The sequence below is a fragment of the Globicephala melas genome, chromosome 1 (genome assembly GCF_963455315.2).
Source record: "Globicephala melas chromosome 1, mGloMel1.2, whole genome shotgun sequence".
In the NCBI taxonomy this organism is placed as follows: Eukaryota; Metazoa; Chordata; class Mammalia; order Artiodactyla; family Delphinidae; genus Globicephala; species Globicephala melas.
This window is the reverse complement of record NC_083314.1, coordinates 143,505,944-143,522,682: the sequence shown is the minus strand read 5'-3', so window position 1 is coordinate 143,522,682 and position 16,739 is coordinate 143,505,944. Positions and strand designations below refer to the sequence as shown.

At 56.8% G+C, this 16,739-nt stretch overlaps 1 protein-coding gene across 11 annotated transcripts in view; it reads right to left on the bottom strand.

The window, feature by feature from the left end:
- Nucleotides 1-16,739, bottom strand: part of LRP8 (LDL receptor related protein 8) — a 78,298-nt gene that overhangs the window by 20,172 nt on the left and 41,387 nt on the right. For 2 of the 11 annotated variants that reach the window (XM_030870180.2, XM_060305384.1), the window contains exons 4-10: nucleotides 13,507-13,635; nucleotides 9,958-10,341; nucleotides 8,898-9,020; nucleotides 7,952-8,074; nucleotides 4,702-4,821; nucleotides 4,505-4,630; nucleotides 1,293-1,467 (exon numbers count right to left, since the gene is read on the bottom strand). In XM_030870180.2, the coding sequence (XP_030726040.1) occupies nucleotides 1,293-1,467; nucleotides 4,505-4,630; nucleotides 4,702-4,821; nucleotides 7,952-8,074; nucleotides 8,898-9,020; nucleotides 9,958-10,341; nucleotides 13,507-13,635 (1,180 nt within the window). Of the gene's footprint in view, nucleotides 1-1,292; nucleotides 1,468-4,504; nucleotides 4,631-4,701; nucleotides 4,822-5,940; nucleotides 6,019-7,951; nucleotides 8,075-8,897; nucleotides 9,021-9,957; nucleotides 10,342-13,506; nucleotides 13,636-16,739 lie in introns of all 11 variants that reach the window. The other 9 variants (XM_030870185.2, XM_030870187.2, XM_030870192.2 and 6 more) reach the window with 7 other exon arrangements.

The following is a 16,739-nucleotide window of genomic DNA, read 5'->3' as shown; positions in this document are numbered from 1 at the left end:
TGGACAGAAGGGGCCACAGTACAGCAGACACTCAGGAGGCAAAATCAGCAGGGCTTTCTCTCTCCCAAATGCTTTATTTCCCAAGGTTTTCTTCTCCACTTACCCTCTCTTCGGGTGATTAGTTCCACAGTGCCCACAGCCATCCACAGCTCTGACCCTCTGATCCTGACAACTGTCTAAGTTCCAGACTATAAAGCCAACTGGCCCCCGTCGGACGTCCCATGGACACCTTGAACTCAACACATCCCAAACTGTTCATCCCCATTCCCCTCCTCTCAGCCACACAGACAGACTGCCTACCCCCCACCCGAAACTCCTCCCCTGCTTCCATCTCAGAGAACGGTACCACCGTCCATGAAACCTCCCAAGCCGGAAACTGAAACTCCCAAAGTGAACCTGGGAATTCATTCTGACTCATCCTCCCACAGCTCCATAACCAGGGCATCATCAAATCCTGCCTCTTTCCGTCACAACCATCGGACAGGCACTGCTCAAGCTGTTTCTGGGTGTGCGAGTGTGAGTGTGTCTGTGTGTGCTGGGGTGTGATAAGCATCGAGTTGTCGGTGAGCAGCACGCGGACTGCTTCCATCCATCCATCCACCATTCGTTCAACAGTCCGCCCAGTGCCTGGTCATCGGCAGCCCTGCCAAGTGGATCTCAGGACAAAGAAAGGGGGCCTGGGCACGCAGAGGCTCCTAGGAGAGAACCTCCTGCGTGTGCAAGGAGCCTTCCCAAGCGCCAGAGTCCACTGACTGTGCTGGGAAGGGCTGGACTGCAGGTAGTGCCACCCTTGACCGCCAGATTGGGTCAGAGGCCTCCTCTGTACTTTTCCCTCATGCTCATCACAGTGGATTTCGCTATGCTCTGAGTGGGATCCTCCAGGCAGGACCAGGTCTGAGTCATCTTTGAGTCCCCAGCATCCAACACACATATATGTGAGCTGCTCTGAAAATCCCTACCAAAGCCCAGAGGCTTCTTCCTTTCCGCCCTGGCTGAACATTTCCTGTATCTCGCACTGCCCGCTCAGGCCGCCGGAGGTCAGTCAAAGCCCCCATGTGTGGGGCTCAAAGCTGCTTGCCCATCCAAGCCCTCAGCCCCCCCGGAAGGCCCAGCAGGTGGAGAAGTCCTGGCAGTTCCACAACCGCTGTGATCCCCCGTGCCTTCCTAAGCCCGATCTCTGTCCTGGGGAAATATAGAGGCAGAAGGGGTGCAGAGGCCACCCTTCCTCTCCTTCTTTGTTGGCCCCAGCCCCGCCCCCCAGGCCTGGTTGCAGGACCCAGGCCTCGACTCACCTGTAGATCTTGCGGTAGGAGAGGTCACACCAGTAGATGCGATTGGTGGCAACTTCGACGTCCAGCGCCACGACGTTCTTGAGCATGGGGATGAGACGCGAGTAGTCCCGCTTCACCAGGTCTATCCTCCGCACTTCGTGCCGGTTGGTGAAGATTAGGGACGGGCTTCTGCCAGCTGCCATGCAGGGGGGTTGAGAGGGAAAGGGTCAGTGCAAGAGGCGGGGGATCTGGAGACCAAGGCTCTGCCACTGGTTTGCTGGGGGACTCCTCATTTCCTGTAAAAAGTGGCGACGACTCCTACCTCACAGGTTAAAGAAGCAGGTGAAATGATGGCTACAAAAAGCATAAGATGCAAAGCCCCATGCATAACAGAGGGATTTTTATTCTTTTTATCGCACACAAACTCCCCCCAAATCTTTGATGACTCCCCATTTCCTCTGGCCTGCACGGAAGGCCTTCTGCAGCATGACCCCAGCTCCCTGTCCAGCCTCATCACTCACCCCCCTGACACCTTGATTCCGGCCACCAGACTACCTGTCATCACCTTGCCACGGCAGAGCTTTGCTGCCTCGGGGCCTTTGCTCAAGCTGTCCCTCTACCTAGAATGCATGTCTCCCCAGCAGCTGCCACCTCCTCTGCTTGGGCCCCACTGCAGTGTTCAAGAAGGGGCAACATGAGCGTTAAATGATTTAGAAAGATGACTGAGGCTGCAGCATGGAGCACGGCCCTCAGGGCTGGGGGTGGGACTCGAGGGAGGAGGTTCAAGGAGGTCGTTGTGAGACTTTAGTTTATACAGAGTGTACTGGCACGAGACGAATCTGCAGATGCTGGAAGGGACCAGATCACAAAGGATCCTGTGATCCAGGGAGAGAGTTTTCACTTTATTCTGAGCCAAAGGCAGGGGTGGGATGTGTATAATATGACACAGACTATATACGTGCAAAGGGACAACACACAACCTTCCGTGTATACACAAACCCATTTTTAGATTTAGGATTAGATTTTGGGAAGATCTTCAGTGAGCTAGACATTCCTGGCTACTCCATGGGGAGGGTCACTGTCCCCCAGGCCTATGAGGGCCTAGCACTTCGCACAGGCCGCCACCCCTCCAGCCTGTTTTCAGATGGAGCGGGCCACTCTCAGGCACCTGCAATACTGAATGGCAACACCTGCCCCTGTACCTTCTCCCCCTCTTGTTTTCCAGCTGACACTTCTGTAGGCCACCTGGTTCCTGTCACTGTCCATCGGTGCCAGGCTAATGTGCTCCCTGGGGACAGGGTAGGACCAGCACAGAGCCAGGTGGGGCCTGGGGCTGGGTGTGTGACCTGTGTGTAGTGATGGAGATTATTTCAAAGCAGGGTTGGCGTGACAGGGAAGGTGTGGGACAAACAGATACCATGGAAAACTAGAGGTCTAAGCGCAAGGAGAAAGGAGGAAAGCTGGATTCAAGGCCCAGCTCCGCCACTGACCAACTGTGATTTTCCTCACCTCAAAATGAGAGCAAAGACACTTCATCTTCCTGAGGGCAGGAGCTGGGTTACAGGGTACCTTGAGGTGATTTTTACTGAGAGCTGTGACTGTGACAGGAACCCTGTGTGTTTATGATTTGAGTTTTTGAGTAACTGCACTTTAGATATTCACACATAAGTGTTTGTGTATACATGGGCCATTGTATGTTGTCTCCACTGCACGTATGTAATCCCAGTTCTGTGTCACACCTGTCCCATGTGGGGGTAAGAACAGGTTGCATGTTACATGTGATGGGCTAATGTATGTGCTGTACATTGTGCAGTTTGGGTGGTATATGTTTTGGGTTTACGGGCTACGTGTCAATTATTGTAGCTGCTGTGTTGTTATAACCTATAGAATGAGTATTCGTGCATCTGAATCCCAGGTTCGTATATCCAACAGCCTACACAATACTTTGCTAGATGTCTAAACCGTTTTGTTAAATTTAGCATGTCCAGATCAATCTAATATTCTCCCAAACCTGCTTTTCTCACCGTCTTTCCCAGCTCCATAAATAGCAATCCTATTTTTCCAGTTAGTTCGTCAAAAACCTTGGGGTCATCTTTGACTCCTTTTTTTTCTTTCACATCCTACATTTAATTCATAAGCAAATCCTGCTGCTTCAAAATAAATCCTGACCTTCAAAATATATTCATACTGTCCACTTCTCATTATTCCCACGCAAGGCCCTGATCCAAGCCACCATCACCTCTCTCCTGGCTGACGGCAAGGACCTCTGCAGCAGCTCCCCTGCTTCCTCCCCTGCCCCCGACAGTCTATTCCCAACACAGCCTACAGAGGAAGTCAGTTAAAATGTAAGGCACACCCTGTCCCTCTACTCTGAACCCACAAAGGCTTTCTTCCCCGACTGACAGTGAAACCGAGAGTCAGCCCTTAGAATGGTCTCGAAGGCCTTTGTGATCTGCCCCCAAGTCACCTCTTGGACTTCATCTCCTCCTATGCCCTGGTTGCCCTGGCTGCCCTGGCTTCCTCGTTCTTATCTGAACACAGCAGGCATGCTGCTGCCTTCGGCTCCTGCAGGTGATGCATGGCTCACTCCTTCATCTCCTTCAGGCCTTTATTCAAATGTCACCTTCTCAGTGAGGGCTTTCCTGACCACTCTATCGAAAACTATAACTTCTCTACTTTATATTTCTCCTGAACCCTCATCACCATCTGCCATGCACTGTATTTATTTTTCTGATTTCTTGTCTGTCTCACCAACTAGAGTGTAAGTCCCATGAGGACAGACAGGGATTCACGTCTGTTTTGCTTACTGCTGAATCCCTAGTGCCTACAACAATGTTAGGTGTCCAGTGTAAAGAACTGAATAAAATAAGTGAATTCCGTTGGCTGACGTGACGATCAACGTTAGGTCTGCACATGGCCTGCTCTTTGTGTGGGCTGCCCGTGCCGTGTGTAGCCAGCACGGTCCAGCCTGTGTCTGGCACTGTGTGTCGTGCGAGTGCAGACTCTGTGGGCTGTACCGGGTGGCGCTGTGCAGCGTCTGCGTGGGTGTACATGCACAGTGCATCGTGTGTGTGCTGAATATTTACACTCTGAGCACCGTGTGTGCAACCTGCCATCTGTGTGTGTACACGCAGGTGTGCACACCCGCTCCTCACGTATGGGAAGCACACTGCTTCCTGGACTCCCTCAGAGCTGCTCCCCTGCCCCCCCCCCCCACCTTGCAGTGTCCATACCGACGGCCTTGCAGTTCTTGGTCAGGGTGTCCATCTCGTAGCCAGGGTGGCACTCGCACTTAAAGTAGCCTTTGTAATTGACACAGATCTGGCTGCAGGCATCTGGGTCCTCACACTCGTCAATGTCTGTGGGGGGGAGCAGAGGTCAGCACTGGCCGGAGGAGCCGCCTCCTTGAGGGGCTCGGGGAGGGGCTCACCACCACAGGTCTTCTGGTCCAGGAGCCGGTAGCCCGATGGGCACGTGCACTCAAAGCCGATCTTGAGGTCGGTGCAGATGTGGGAACAGCCGCCATTGTTGTGCAGACACTCGTTCAGCCCTGGGGAGGGACGTGGGCTCCTGAGGGTCCAGGAGCTCAGATTGGGGTGGGGGCAGGACAGGGATGGGCCTAGAGCTGAAGCAGAGACTCGGGGCAGCGAGCCTCCCCCAGAGCCTCACTGAGCCTCAGCCTCATTAGCCAGGTGACTGGGCAAGAGGAGGCTCAGAGAGGGCCGGGTCACATAGACAGGACAGAGTGGAACCAGAACTCGGGTCCTTTGCCTCCCAGGCCAGGGCTCTGTCCACCACCAGGCTGAAGGCAGCTAGGCTGCCTAAGGTCTTTCCTTTCACAAACACGTTTCTTATGGCTCCTCCTTCCTTGTGACCTCAGAGTTGAAGGTGCCTGCAGGTACCACGTCCAACCCTCAGGGACCCCAAAAATCCCTTCCGAAATGCCCTCGCTTAAACACCCCCAGCCTCGGGAAGCCTGCTTTCCTCCTGAGGCAGCTGGCTCTGTGTGGGGTTGACCAGAGTCCAATGGCTCCCCCAGAATCTCCTTAAAGCGCCGATTCCTGGTCCCCCGCCATTCAAGTGCCTTTCTCTGCCTGCGCTCCATCTGTCTGTGTCCTTCTCCCGCAGGGCCCAGAGCTAGTCTGCCACCCAGAGGAGTCTGAACGACAAGTGCTGCCCGCTGCTGAGCTTGTGGTCACCTAAGACTGCCAGGCCTCTCTCTCCACGGAGCTGCTGCTAAGTCAGTTCTCTCCCACCGTGAACCATGGTGGATTTTTTCGCCTCCTCTCATTTCAGCACCTGTCCCTATTCCTACACTTAGTCACAGGCCTGGTCCCAATATTACCAACTGCAGCAAGGGATGAAGGGATGCCAGGAGGTCATCTGGTTCCCCCGTCCTCCACTCCCTTACCACCTCCTGGCAGGGTCCTAGCGGAGGTCAGGGAGGCCAGGACCAAGGCTCAGCAAGTTCTCACAGCATCTTTGGGCTTTAGAACCACAGAGGGTTAATTCTGCCAGCCAGGGAAGGTGCCGTGCCACCCTCTGCCCATCAGGCCCACGTCCCACCACTCCAGCCAAGCCAGGCAGAGCTGTGCCCGGCCAGCCAGGGCCATGCACACAGCTGGTCTGAGCTGCCCACCCCAGGCCATGCACAGCTGTGGTGCCCCACCTCCAGCCTGAGCCATGCTTAGGGAATGCTCCTCTTTACCCCTGGGCCGCCTCCTGTTTCTCTGGGATGTTGGCAGAACTGAAAGAAGAAGACCATAGCAACCCCGTGACTCGGGGGCCGGGGGGTGACTCAGCCAGGCCCAGCCCTGGGAAGCCCCAGCCCCTCGGGGTGGGCTGAGCTGTGGTAGCTTTGCAGTGGTCTCTGTAGGGTACCACCTCCAGGACTCTTTCTGTCACTCCAAGCCCTCCTTGACTTCTCCCAAACCACACTATTCCCTCCCATCCATTCATTTGTTCACCAGTTCACTCACTTCCTACCCCGCCTTCTGCAGGGGCAGCAGCTCAACCATTGTATTTACCGACCACTGGGTGGAGGGGCATGTGTAGGATGGCTCTGCAAGGGGAAAGGGGAGAGCCCGACGTGACTCAGGCTTCGATGAAAGACCAAGGAACTGAGTCCTCCAGGGCTGAGGTGAGTCGGGGTCAGAGAATGGGTAGCGGGTCCCGAGCTGTCTATCTCCGTCAACCCTTCCCTGGAAGACCAGTGCTGAGGCAGAGGCTGAGGGGAGTCTCCGGGCCTTCCCAATTCTACCTACCCTGGAGGTGATTCTGCTGGGGGGCCTGCAGGGTGGGGAGAGGGGAAGGTGGCCCAGAGAGGCCTGAGGAGCATTTGAGGTCCCCTGTTGAAGGAAGGGGCAGTGCCCTTCTCCCAGCACGCACGCCCACCTGCATGCCCACACCTGCATGCACACACACACCAGCTTACGTGCACAGGCAGGCACATTCACACAGACGTGGGAGCCGCACAGAGATACGTGATGCAATTCCCTTGCCTTCCTCAGAGAAGGAGCCATGGGTACAGACACTGGCCTCTCACCAGCACAGAGACACAAACACATGCGTACATACGTCTCTTTGGTGTGTCATGCAAAAGACAAGAGAGAAGAGAGTTTAGCAGGTTAGTAGTCTGTGGGTGGGGGGCGGTGGCTAGGCTCCGCTGCTCCTGCTTCCTTATCCTCTTTTCCATAACTTCCTTCTTCTGGGACTTTCCATGGCAGGGCCTGGGGGGAGTCTGTCACCTGCAAGCTCAGGTGGAGGCCGAGGGACCTTCACCCAGCTACTCCTCCTTCCGAAATCAATTTCTTAATCTTCAGTAGGGGCAGAAACGTGCTATTCCAGGGAGCTCCAGGGGTTGAAGCTCCTCTGAGGGCTCAGGAGGGGAGGTACTGGGTGGAAAAGGGTCTGCCAGGAGGGTAGGGGAGGGAGGGTCTGACCTAGGCTCTGTCCCCCAAGAAATCCTCTGTCCCCTGACCTCAGAAATGAACCTTCCTGGAGCCCACGCTGGGTTTCCTGCATGCTCTCTAGGATGCCCGCCCACCTACGGTCCAGACTCTCCTGTTCTTTTTAGCCTGGAACCCACCCCTACAGCTCTGGCCATCAGGACAGCCGCCTCTTTCCACTCCTAACTCGTGTCCAGCCCGTGAGTCTGGTGTCCCAGAAAGCTTCTCAGGATGGTGCTACCCTCTGCTGCTGGCTCTGCCCTATTCTCACCCGGGCCTGGCCTGAGCCCAGTGGCCTCCAGATGTGCCTCGTCTGCCCACCCGCCTGCTGTTCCCCACCTCTTCCTCTGCAGGGTCTCCTGCAGGGGGCTGGAAGGCCTCGGAGGCCAGCGCCCTGGCTAGGTCGGCAGGGCAAAAATAATGAGGAAGAGAGAAACTTCAGAGTGAGCCCACACTCAGAGGTCTGAACGGGGAAGAAGTGAGGAGAGGCTGCATTTGTGAGAGGAAGCATAATTTCTGAGCATCTGGACAGGAAAGGCCCTTTGATTTGCAGAGTAGCAGAACAAGAGGCCCCAAAGGCAAAGAGCCCCGTCTGAGACCATGGGACAGCGCACGAGTCCAGAGAGAGGGTCAGATCAGAATGTGTGCAGAGGGGCAGTCGAGGGCTGAGGGCCAGGAGGGGGCGTGGCAGGGAGGGTTAGTCCAGCAGCGGGACGGAGAGAGGTACTGTACCACACTCTTTCAGAGGCTCATCTGACCAGTCCCGGCAGTCCCTCTGAGCATCACACACTTTCCCGCCGTCCACGCACTCGCCACTCTTACACTGAAATCTGCGGGGACCCTCACATGTTGACTCTGTCGGGCCGGACAAGAGAGTGGACAGCACTGGTGAGACCTTGGGCAGGGAGGGCTGGGGTGGGCTGGGCCCATGGGAGGTGAGAAGAGCTCCAGCCCCAGTCCCTGCTGGTCTCCAGAAAGTGACCCAGGACAGACAGCTGAATACAGGGCCAGAGGGAGCTCTGCTCACAGAAGGACAGGACCCCAGGGGTAATCGGGATACCCAAGCATCATCTAGGAGGGCAGGGCATGGGGCTCTGCGTCTGATCTGTCAGTATTAGGGAACTTGGAGGGAAAAGCAGCAGCTCTACAGAGACCCTGGCGGATGCACTGACCATCTCCTGAGGGGGAGCTATGCTCCAAGTGCCCTAGATAGAGGAGGCCACGTCACTGCCCAATCACTGATCCATTTCTCCAGATGACCACTGGGTCCGGGTCCCTGCTGCTGCTGCAGGGTGATGACCGCAGAGCCATCTGAGAATTAAGTGGTCTCCCTGGGAAGTGGGACTCAGCCTCTGCTCAGTCTGGGAACGAGTGAGGGAGGCTGCTTGGAGGCGTAGATGTGGACCAATGGTGGGGGCTGGACTTCCTGCAGTGCCTTCATGTCCCCTCCCCCTAGGTCTCTTTCAGCTTTTGCAAAGTCCTTAAAAATCCAGGTCTAGTGCCACTAGGGCCGCAGGAAGGGGATCTGGGTGGTTTAGGGGCAAGTAATGCTCTGAGGGAAGATGCATCTTAGGGACCAAGGGGTGATGTCTCCCTCGCTGCTCTCTACGGAGCCAGGGGGAGGAGCTCAGGCATTCGCCTCAGAGGATGCTGCCCCTTTGCTGCTGACCACACGCACCCTGCAGGCAGCCAGCTTCATCACTCCTGTCTGGACAGTCCTGTTCCTGGTTGCAGCGCTTGATGGCAGGGACACAAGTCCCATCCCCACACCGGAACTCGTCTCCACGGCAGGTGCCCAGCGCTGCCAGGAGAGGGGAAGGGGAGAGAGTCAGGGCCATTGTGGTGCTGGGACAGCTCTCTTCCCCCAACCTCCACCCTCACCCCCACTCCACATCCACCCCTGGCAAAACCAGAACCGGTCGCTGAGCTTGGGAGTCTTCGGAGGACACCCGGCCAAGGCACAAAATGGGAAGACTGAAGCTCAGAGAGGGGGAAGGCCTCACCCAGGGTCACACAGCACTCTAGCTGGCAAAGGCAGGACTACAACTCAGGTCTCCTGTTTCCCACTCCACTGTCTCTCCCCAGGGCCACCCCTCCAAACAGACACGTGGTCTTCTTTGGAGTCTCCGTGCTCATTACTTAACGACCTCTTCCCTTCAGCAAACCCCTCCTGAGCGCCCAATGTGTGTGCGGTGCTGTGCAGGGGTGGGGAACACAGAGATTACTAAGAGACTCCCCATCCTCTAGGAGCTCAAGGGTGCACAGTGGGGCTGAGGGGCGAGCAACGAGGGCATTACAGCGTGGATGTGCTATAAGAGAGGGTGCCAGGGACCTGCAGCAGCTAAGGGGAGAGACGCAGCTCAGCTGGGTCCATCAGAGGAACCTGGGCAAGGCCTTGAAGGATGAGCAGGCCCAGCAGGTAGGCAGGGTGGGGGGCTTCCTGAGTGTACCAAGGTGTCTGGCATTGGAACCACTGGTGACTGCTTGGGACAGGGAAGGGCAGAGATGGGAGGTATGGGGGTGGGGGGGAGCGTTACTGAAGGTCACAGGTACCTGTGAAGACCCTGAGCTCCGCAGCTTAGCAGCCACGTGGCCTCACACAAGTCACTTCACTTTTCCCAAGTCCTGCTGCCACCGTTAAAACATTACTAGGATCAGAGTAGGGCGAGGAGACGCGGCCCCTCGGCGGACAGTCGCGCACCCGCGGCTCTGGGCGATACGGAGGGGAGGTGGCTTACGGCAGTCAGCCTCGTCCGACTTGTCCTTGCAGTCGCGGTCGCCGTCGCAGCGCCAGCCCAGGTGCACGCACTCGCCGCTGCGGCAGGCGAACTGGGCGGCAGCGGCGCAGGTGGCGGGCGCGGACGTGGCCCTGGGGCCCGCGCGGCCGCAGAGCTCGGCCGCCTCGTCCGAGCGGTCCTCGCAGTCGAACTGGCGGTCACAGACCCAGCGCTCGGGGATGCAGGCGCCGCCGTCGCCGCCGCAGCGGAACTCGCGGGGCCCGCAGGCCGGGTCGGCGCAGCCACGCTCGTCGCTGCCGTCGCCACAGTCGTCGTCGCCGTCGCACACGAACACGGCGGCCAGGCAAGAGCGGTTGCTGCACTGGAACTCGTGCGGGGCGCACACTGCGCGGGACAGAGAGCCGGTCGGCCCGCCGGACCCCATCCCATCCCCGGTGCCCCGGCCCGCTGGTCCCGCTACAGGGGCCCTGACCCTCACCCGCGGGCCAGAATGAGCCCGGCTGGGGCGCCGAACAGGGGACAGCAAAGGGGGCCTCCAATCCGTGTCCTGCCAGGGTCATGCTGGATGACCTGGGGCAGCACACTTGCCACCCTGAACCTCCCCAGCCTCGTTGGGAGTAGGAATTCCTGTGCTGCTCCCAGCAGGATGGTGGGACTAGGAGTCTCTAAAACTGCAGAACACGCCCTGTCTTGAAGGGCTTTGTGATGTCCTCAGGAAATGATATGCAACATGACACTGACCCTCCCAGGGAACAAGGTCTGGACCTGCTTCTTTACAACACAGCTCAGGTCCCTCCCCGTCCCCAGTTTGCCCAGAACTACCCTAAGTCCCTGGGCTTAGCATCCAAGGCCACTGGCATGGAGCTACTGCTCTGCCCCATCACCTCACTCCCGCACATGCTCCGGCTTCACGTCGCACACTGGACCATTTGTACACTTTCCCACCTCCCGGCCTTTGCCCAAGCTGCCCCATCTGCTGGGCGCCCATCTCTTGCCCACCACTGTCTCTGTATATCGCAACGATGAGTTTGCATCCTTCAAGGGCCCAAATTCTACCTCTTTCATAACACACTTCATGCTCCCCTGCTTGGCAAGTTTCCACCCACCTCCACTCTCCTTTCTGGTACCCTTCACAGCCTGCTCAGGTGTCTGGGTCTTGTGTCCTTCTCTGTCTGCCCCGTGACCACAAACTGCATGGGGGTGGGCTCTGAGACTGATCCACTTTTGTTCTGAAGGCCTGGCACAGAGGAGCTCCCTGCAGTGAGTGGGTGTGGTGTGGATGGAGGCTGGAACGGCCCTGGTGTGAGGAGTAATTCAGGGATGTGCAGTAGTTCAGGGCACAGGTCACTGGCCCTGCCTGGGGCCCTGGGCTTCCCCTCTCTGGTGGGCTGCTCTGAGCTCAGAGGCTGGGGGAGCCTTAGTGACCACCAGCCCAACTACCAGTTTACAGATGGGGAAACTGAGGCCCAGAGAGAGAAGCAATTTGCCCAGGGTCACACAGTCAGTCCATGGTGATGAGGGAACCAGAACTCAGGTTTGGGGCTCTTACTTCCTACTCTAACTCATCTCGGCTTTCTGGTTTTCCTCCCATCCTGGAGTGTAGGCTGTTTCTAGAGCAGCGACCTGGCCTCCTTCCCTCCTTCATTCCTTACACAGAGGCCAAGAACAGGCCTGGGGGCCCAGGCAGGGTGTGGATGCGGGAGCTGTGGCCACAGGTAACTCGGTGGTGGCAGCACCAGATATCTCCACGTGGGGGCGCCAAGAGTCTGTGTTTTTATTTTCCGGTGGGAAAAAGTCCTTTCTCATCGTTAGGGAACATAAAAGAGAACGATGTCTTCAGTTTCACCATGTAGGGCAGCTCGTGTCATGTGTTGCTGACAGCGCTACCAACTTTCTGACAGATGCATTTTTTTTCCCTTTCTGGGCTTTTGGGATGTTGGGGCATTGGTGGGAAAAGCACACCCTACCCTGTGATGTCTGCCCCTCAAGATTAAGCTGATGCCTAGGTTAGCTCCCCTCCTGTCCAGACAGGGACGGAGGACTCATTACGATCAGAGTTCTGAGAAGACGTGCTGTCTTTATCCTGAGTTCGCTCCAAGGTTTGGAAGCTGACAGCACCTTGAAGATCTACATCCTCAGGCCTGTGCCCAGGGACCCCCCTCGCCCAGCATTCACGAATGGAAGAAGCTCTGAGGGATGAGAGAAGGGAGAATTCTTTTTGTTTCCCCCGGTGGTTGGGAGCTGAAGCAGAGAAGCCCCACAGGCCCTTCGAACACAACTATCTCCTATAATTAACAGGAAACAGTCCTGCCACAACATGCCCTCGTTAGAGCTATTCCTACCCGCTGCGGTAGTGGCTGATGGCCTTGATGACTGAGGAAACATCTGATTTTCAGGGGGTAGGGGAGGGAAGAGGATTCTCACTGGCCAGTGAGGCCCCACAAAATGATCACAGCTGAAGAAATGAGCCAATGCCATCAATGGGGCTTTGAACCTGCTGGCCCCCGCCAGGATCTGCCCCCATAACCAGATGCTTCCGGCTTCAGACATATCCAAACTCCAGACTCAGAATCCTAGAGTGCTGTGACTCAGAAGCCCCCAGAGGAGACGGCGTTCCCCTGGGCCAGGAAGGATGGATAGGATGAAATACAGAAGCTGATGAAGGGAGGGGGTGGGAGACAGTGGTGGGCACGTGCTTGGCAGAAGCCCCCAAGGGATCGCCCAGATCTCAGCCCAGCCTCACAGCCTTGTAACGATAGCCAGTCTGTCTACCCCGTTAATCATGAGCTCCCAGAGGGAGGACTGTGTAGCAGTCACCTTATCGGCCCTTTCGGAGCCTGGCTCCGGGCCTGGCACACAGTAGGCGCCCATCAAATATGAAACATGCACGGTCGGGTTGTGCTCCCCACTGGCCCAGGCCCTGCCGGCCCGCTCCCTGGGAAGGAGATAATCCCTGCGTTTGAAGCTCAGTGATGTGGAACTGCCCCAGTGACCACTTCCATCTGTCCCTGCCGAGGCTGCTGGGAATGTCTTCCTGCCCTATGGCACGGGGGCTCAAATCTGAGATTTTAGCGACAGTCCCCCTCCCTACCCCTGACACTGCCAGTGCCCTGGCCCGGGCCACCACCATCTCTCACTACGGTCCCCACCCTGGTCTCCCTGCCCTTGCTCAGAGATCAGTACAGACGTATGGAATGGATGAGCAGATGTCAGGCAGGCATGGTTTAAGAACGCATGGATTTTGCTGTCCAGACCTGAATTTGAATCTCAGTTCCAGCACTCAGCCGTGGGCACTTTTCCTCGCTTGTCTGAGCCTCAGTTTCCTCACCCACAAATGGGGATGACAATGGCTGTTTGTGACGTGTTTGTGAGGATGAAAAAGAATGTCTCTGCAAAGTGCCCGGCCATTACTAGTGTCCTGACCGTTACCTTTTCCTCTCCACCTGCCAAGCCCCCTGGAGAACCTGGCCCCTCCCCACGAGCGGCCACTGCTCCCCGAGGCTGCCTGACTGTGCTTGGCGAACCCTGGGGACCTGACCCCGGACTCACAGGTGGCACAGCCGGCCTCGTCCACTCCACTCTCGCAGTCCTTCTCTCCATCACAGCGCCACGAAGCAGGCACACACTTGTGGCTGGTGGGTCCACAGCTCAGCTTCTCTGCGGGACACACCTGCTTGGCTGTGGAGACAGACACACGTGCATGGCTTAGCCGCGGGGGACACAGGGCATGGTGCCAACCGGTCCTACTGCCTGGCTCCAGCCACCTGGCCCGAGGCCCTGGGAATCCACCAGGGCCTTCCTGCCCCATGTCTCAGTTTCTTCGTCTGAGAAGAAGCCCCTGTCTTCCCCTAAGACTTCCTGAATTCTATAACTGACCCCACCACTGCCCTGCCTAACACCCTTTCGTGGCCCCCTGGCCCCTGGCCCTCAAGGCCCTCCTTGATCCAGCCAACCCCCGCCTGCCTCACCGGCCCGACCTTCCACCCTTCCAAGCCTTCCCTTTAGGCTCCAGCAATGTGGAGCCGCCTTGCCCTGCATGAGTCTCTGCCATTTCCAGCTGTGTGCCCTTGGGTGAGATATGCCCCATGTGGGCCTCAGTTTGCCTTCCAGATCAGTGACTCCATGATTGCAGATGTGCAGGGCTCACCAAGGCCCCAGCAGCTCCCTCCAAGCCCCCTCCCCTGGCGATGGTGCTGAGAGCAGCCGCTGAGTGGCAGGGCCCAGCGGGACCACACAGCTATAATTACTGCAGCTGCAATCAGAGGCTGACTCAATCAGGGGCTCGAAGCCCCAGGGTTGATTCTCAATTTGGAAGAAAGAATGAGAACCCTGATCAGGCCTGGGGATGGCTCTCATCTTGAGCGTCCCAGAAGGTCCCACGTGACAGACCCAGCTGAGGCAGACGCATCTCAGGCCTCCGCGGCTGGCTCCCTCTGCCTTTCAGGGGGTACACGAGGCCGAACTCAGTGGTCTCCAGGATGTGCCAGGCACAGAGCTAGACGCTTCCATTTAATCTTTACAACAACCCAGCAGGGTGAAGATTAGGTTGGGGCCTCCAGCACGAAGGTCGAGGCCATGGGCTCTGGGGCTTGGCTGCCTGGGTTCAGCTCGGTCACTCACTGGCTATCTACCTTGGCCAGCAATCCTCATCTCTGTGCCCATAAAGTGGGGACAATACTATTCCCTATCCCACAGGATTGTTACGAACACCTACGTTAATGTCTGTAAAGCACTTAGAACGCCCAGCCAGTGCTCACTAATGGTACCTACCATTACTCTCCACGCGTAGAGCTGAGGACTTGTTTGTTCCCTCAGTGAGTAGCTATTGAGCACTGCTGTGTACCAGACACGGCACCCATCACCAGGTACTAGTCACACAGCTGTCAAGAGCCGAGTGAGGATGCAGTCAGCTGTGTCTGATGCCAGAGATGGCACAGTCCACTGCACCCTGCAGGTGGCAGGTTACTGGTGCCTTACCCTCAGTTTTTCTCTCTGATCTCAGACCAGTTTTTCTTCCTCTTACTTCCATAGCTGGGGTGAGAGGCCACAAGAAATGGAGAAAAGGGCACAGACAAGGTGGGGTTGGGAGCAGGTATCTGAGTCAAGGCCCCCAGACACTACTACGCTGTGGGAGAGGAGTACCTCGGACCCCTAACTATGGATCCCAAAGTTATCCCTAGGAATGCATTTCACAAATATAAGGCGACCTGTTGGGAATACGGGATTCACAGGATTCATTTTACAGAAATTTCCCTTTACAGATACTGTCGTGTAGAGCCCTGGAAAGCACTGACACCCAAAGACCCTTTACCACGGCCTCCTCGGGGCGAGTGCAGGGTGGTGAGCGGGCTGGGAGTCAGGAGAGGGGCCCAGAGCACCTCCATCACCCACGCACTGCAGGACCCGAGAAAGCACTTCCCACTCTGGGCCCAGCAGAACACGAGGGGGCTGTAGCGACCAGTGTGTCCTGGAGTCCTGACTAAGGGGTGGGTGTGTGAGGGCTGTTGGAAGTGCAGGTTCTTTGGCTCCAGCTCACTCTAGACTGAATCCAAACTTCCGAGGGCAGAGCCCAGGCATTTTAGCCAACTCCCCCCCACTTCACCTCCCCTGGTGATTCTCATGCACCCTATTTGAGAACCCCTGAGTTATCATTCTACAAGTCTAAAAGATATAGGATATTTCATCTCTTAAATGCACTCCCAGAAAAGTGATAGAGGAGGTTCTGTATGTTTGCAAGCCCCTGAGGGAACCATGGGATGGAGGGACGAGGCAGCCATATATCCCTGCGCCAGGCCTTAGTAAACAGAGGAGCTGGAAGGGAGCCACACTTACTGGGCACCTACAGTGGGTCAGGCTGCTCCATTCTGAGGAGCTGATACTTTCCCATGTCATCCTGACCCTCACCCTGCCAGGTAAGTGGGCCCTGCAGGCTGTGAGTGCAAACTCCAGGGGCACCATTCACAAAGATCATCATGTCAGTGGCACCTCTGGAATGGAGTAGGGCAGTGGTCCTGCAGGTAAGCACTCCATTTTACAGATAAGGAAACTGAGGCTCAGAGAGACCAAGTAACTGGCCCAAAATGCACAGCAGTGAGGGGCAGAGTCCCGGTTCCTTGGACTAAAAACCCTGCCCTTTTCCTTTTCCCCTCCTGCTCCTGCGGGTAGAGAAGTGGCCCAGAACCAGCCCCAAACTCTCTGCCCAAAAGCCCAGGTGACTGAAATGGCCCCTGACCTGTCCACACCATCTCTGGGGGCCTGGTTCTGCATACCCCAGTGCAGCAGGCAGCTGCTTGAACTCTGAATGAATATTTATACAGTTAATTGCATAACCTTTCAGCAAGGACAATGATTAAACAATCCGTCTGCTTCCTTTCTTTATAATTAATAAGACATTTGCTGTGTCCCTAAATAGACAGCTCTAATTACAGGCTCTCGAGGATTCAGCAGTGCCTGACACCAGCCCTCCTACCCTCACAGAGCCAAGGCAGCTTCTTGGAACGCCGGGACACAAGAGGCCTTGGAGGGCACACTGAGGAGCAGCCATTGGAGTGACAGGAGGCAGAGGCCCAGCGAGGGGAAGTGACCTGCCCGGCTGCTAGATGCTGGGTGCTCCAACAGCTTTCTCTCCTAGAACCTTGCCGTCTCCGCTGGGGTGCAGCTGTTCCCCAAAGCAGGACACAGACCTTGCCCCGCGGGCTCCTGGGTGAGGCTTCTCACCACTCAGCCCTGGGAAGTGAGTCTGGGGAGTGTTGATGTGCAGTATCTCCTCACGAGGTGGGTGG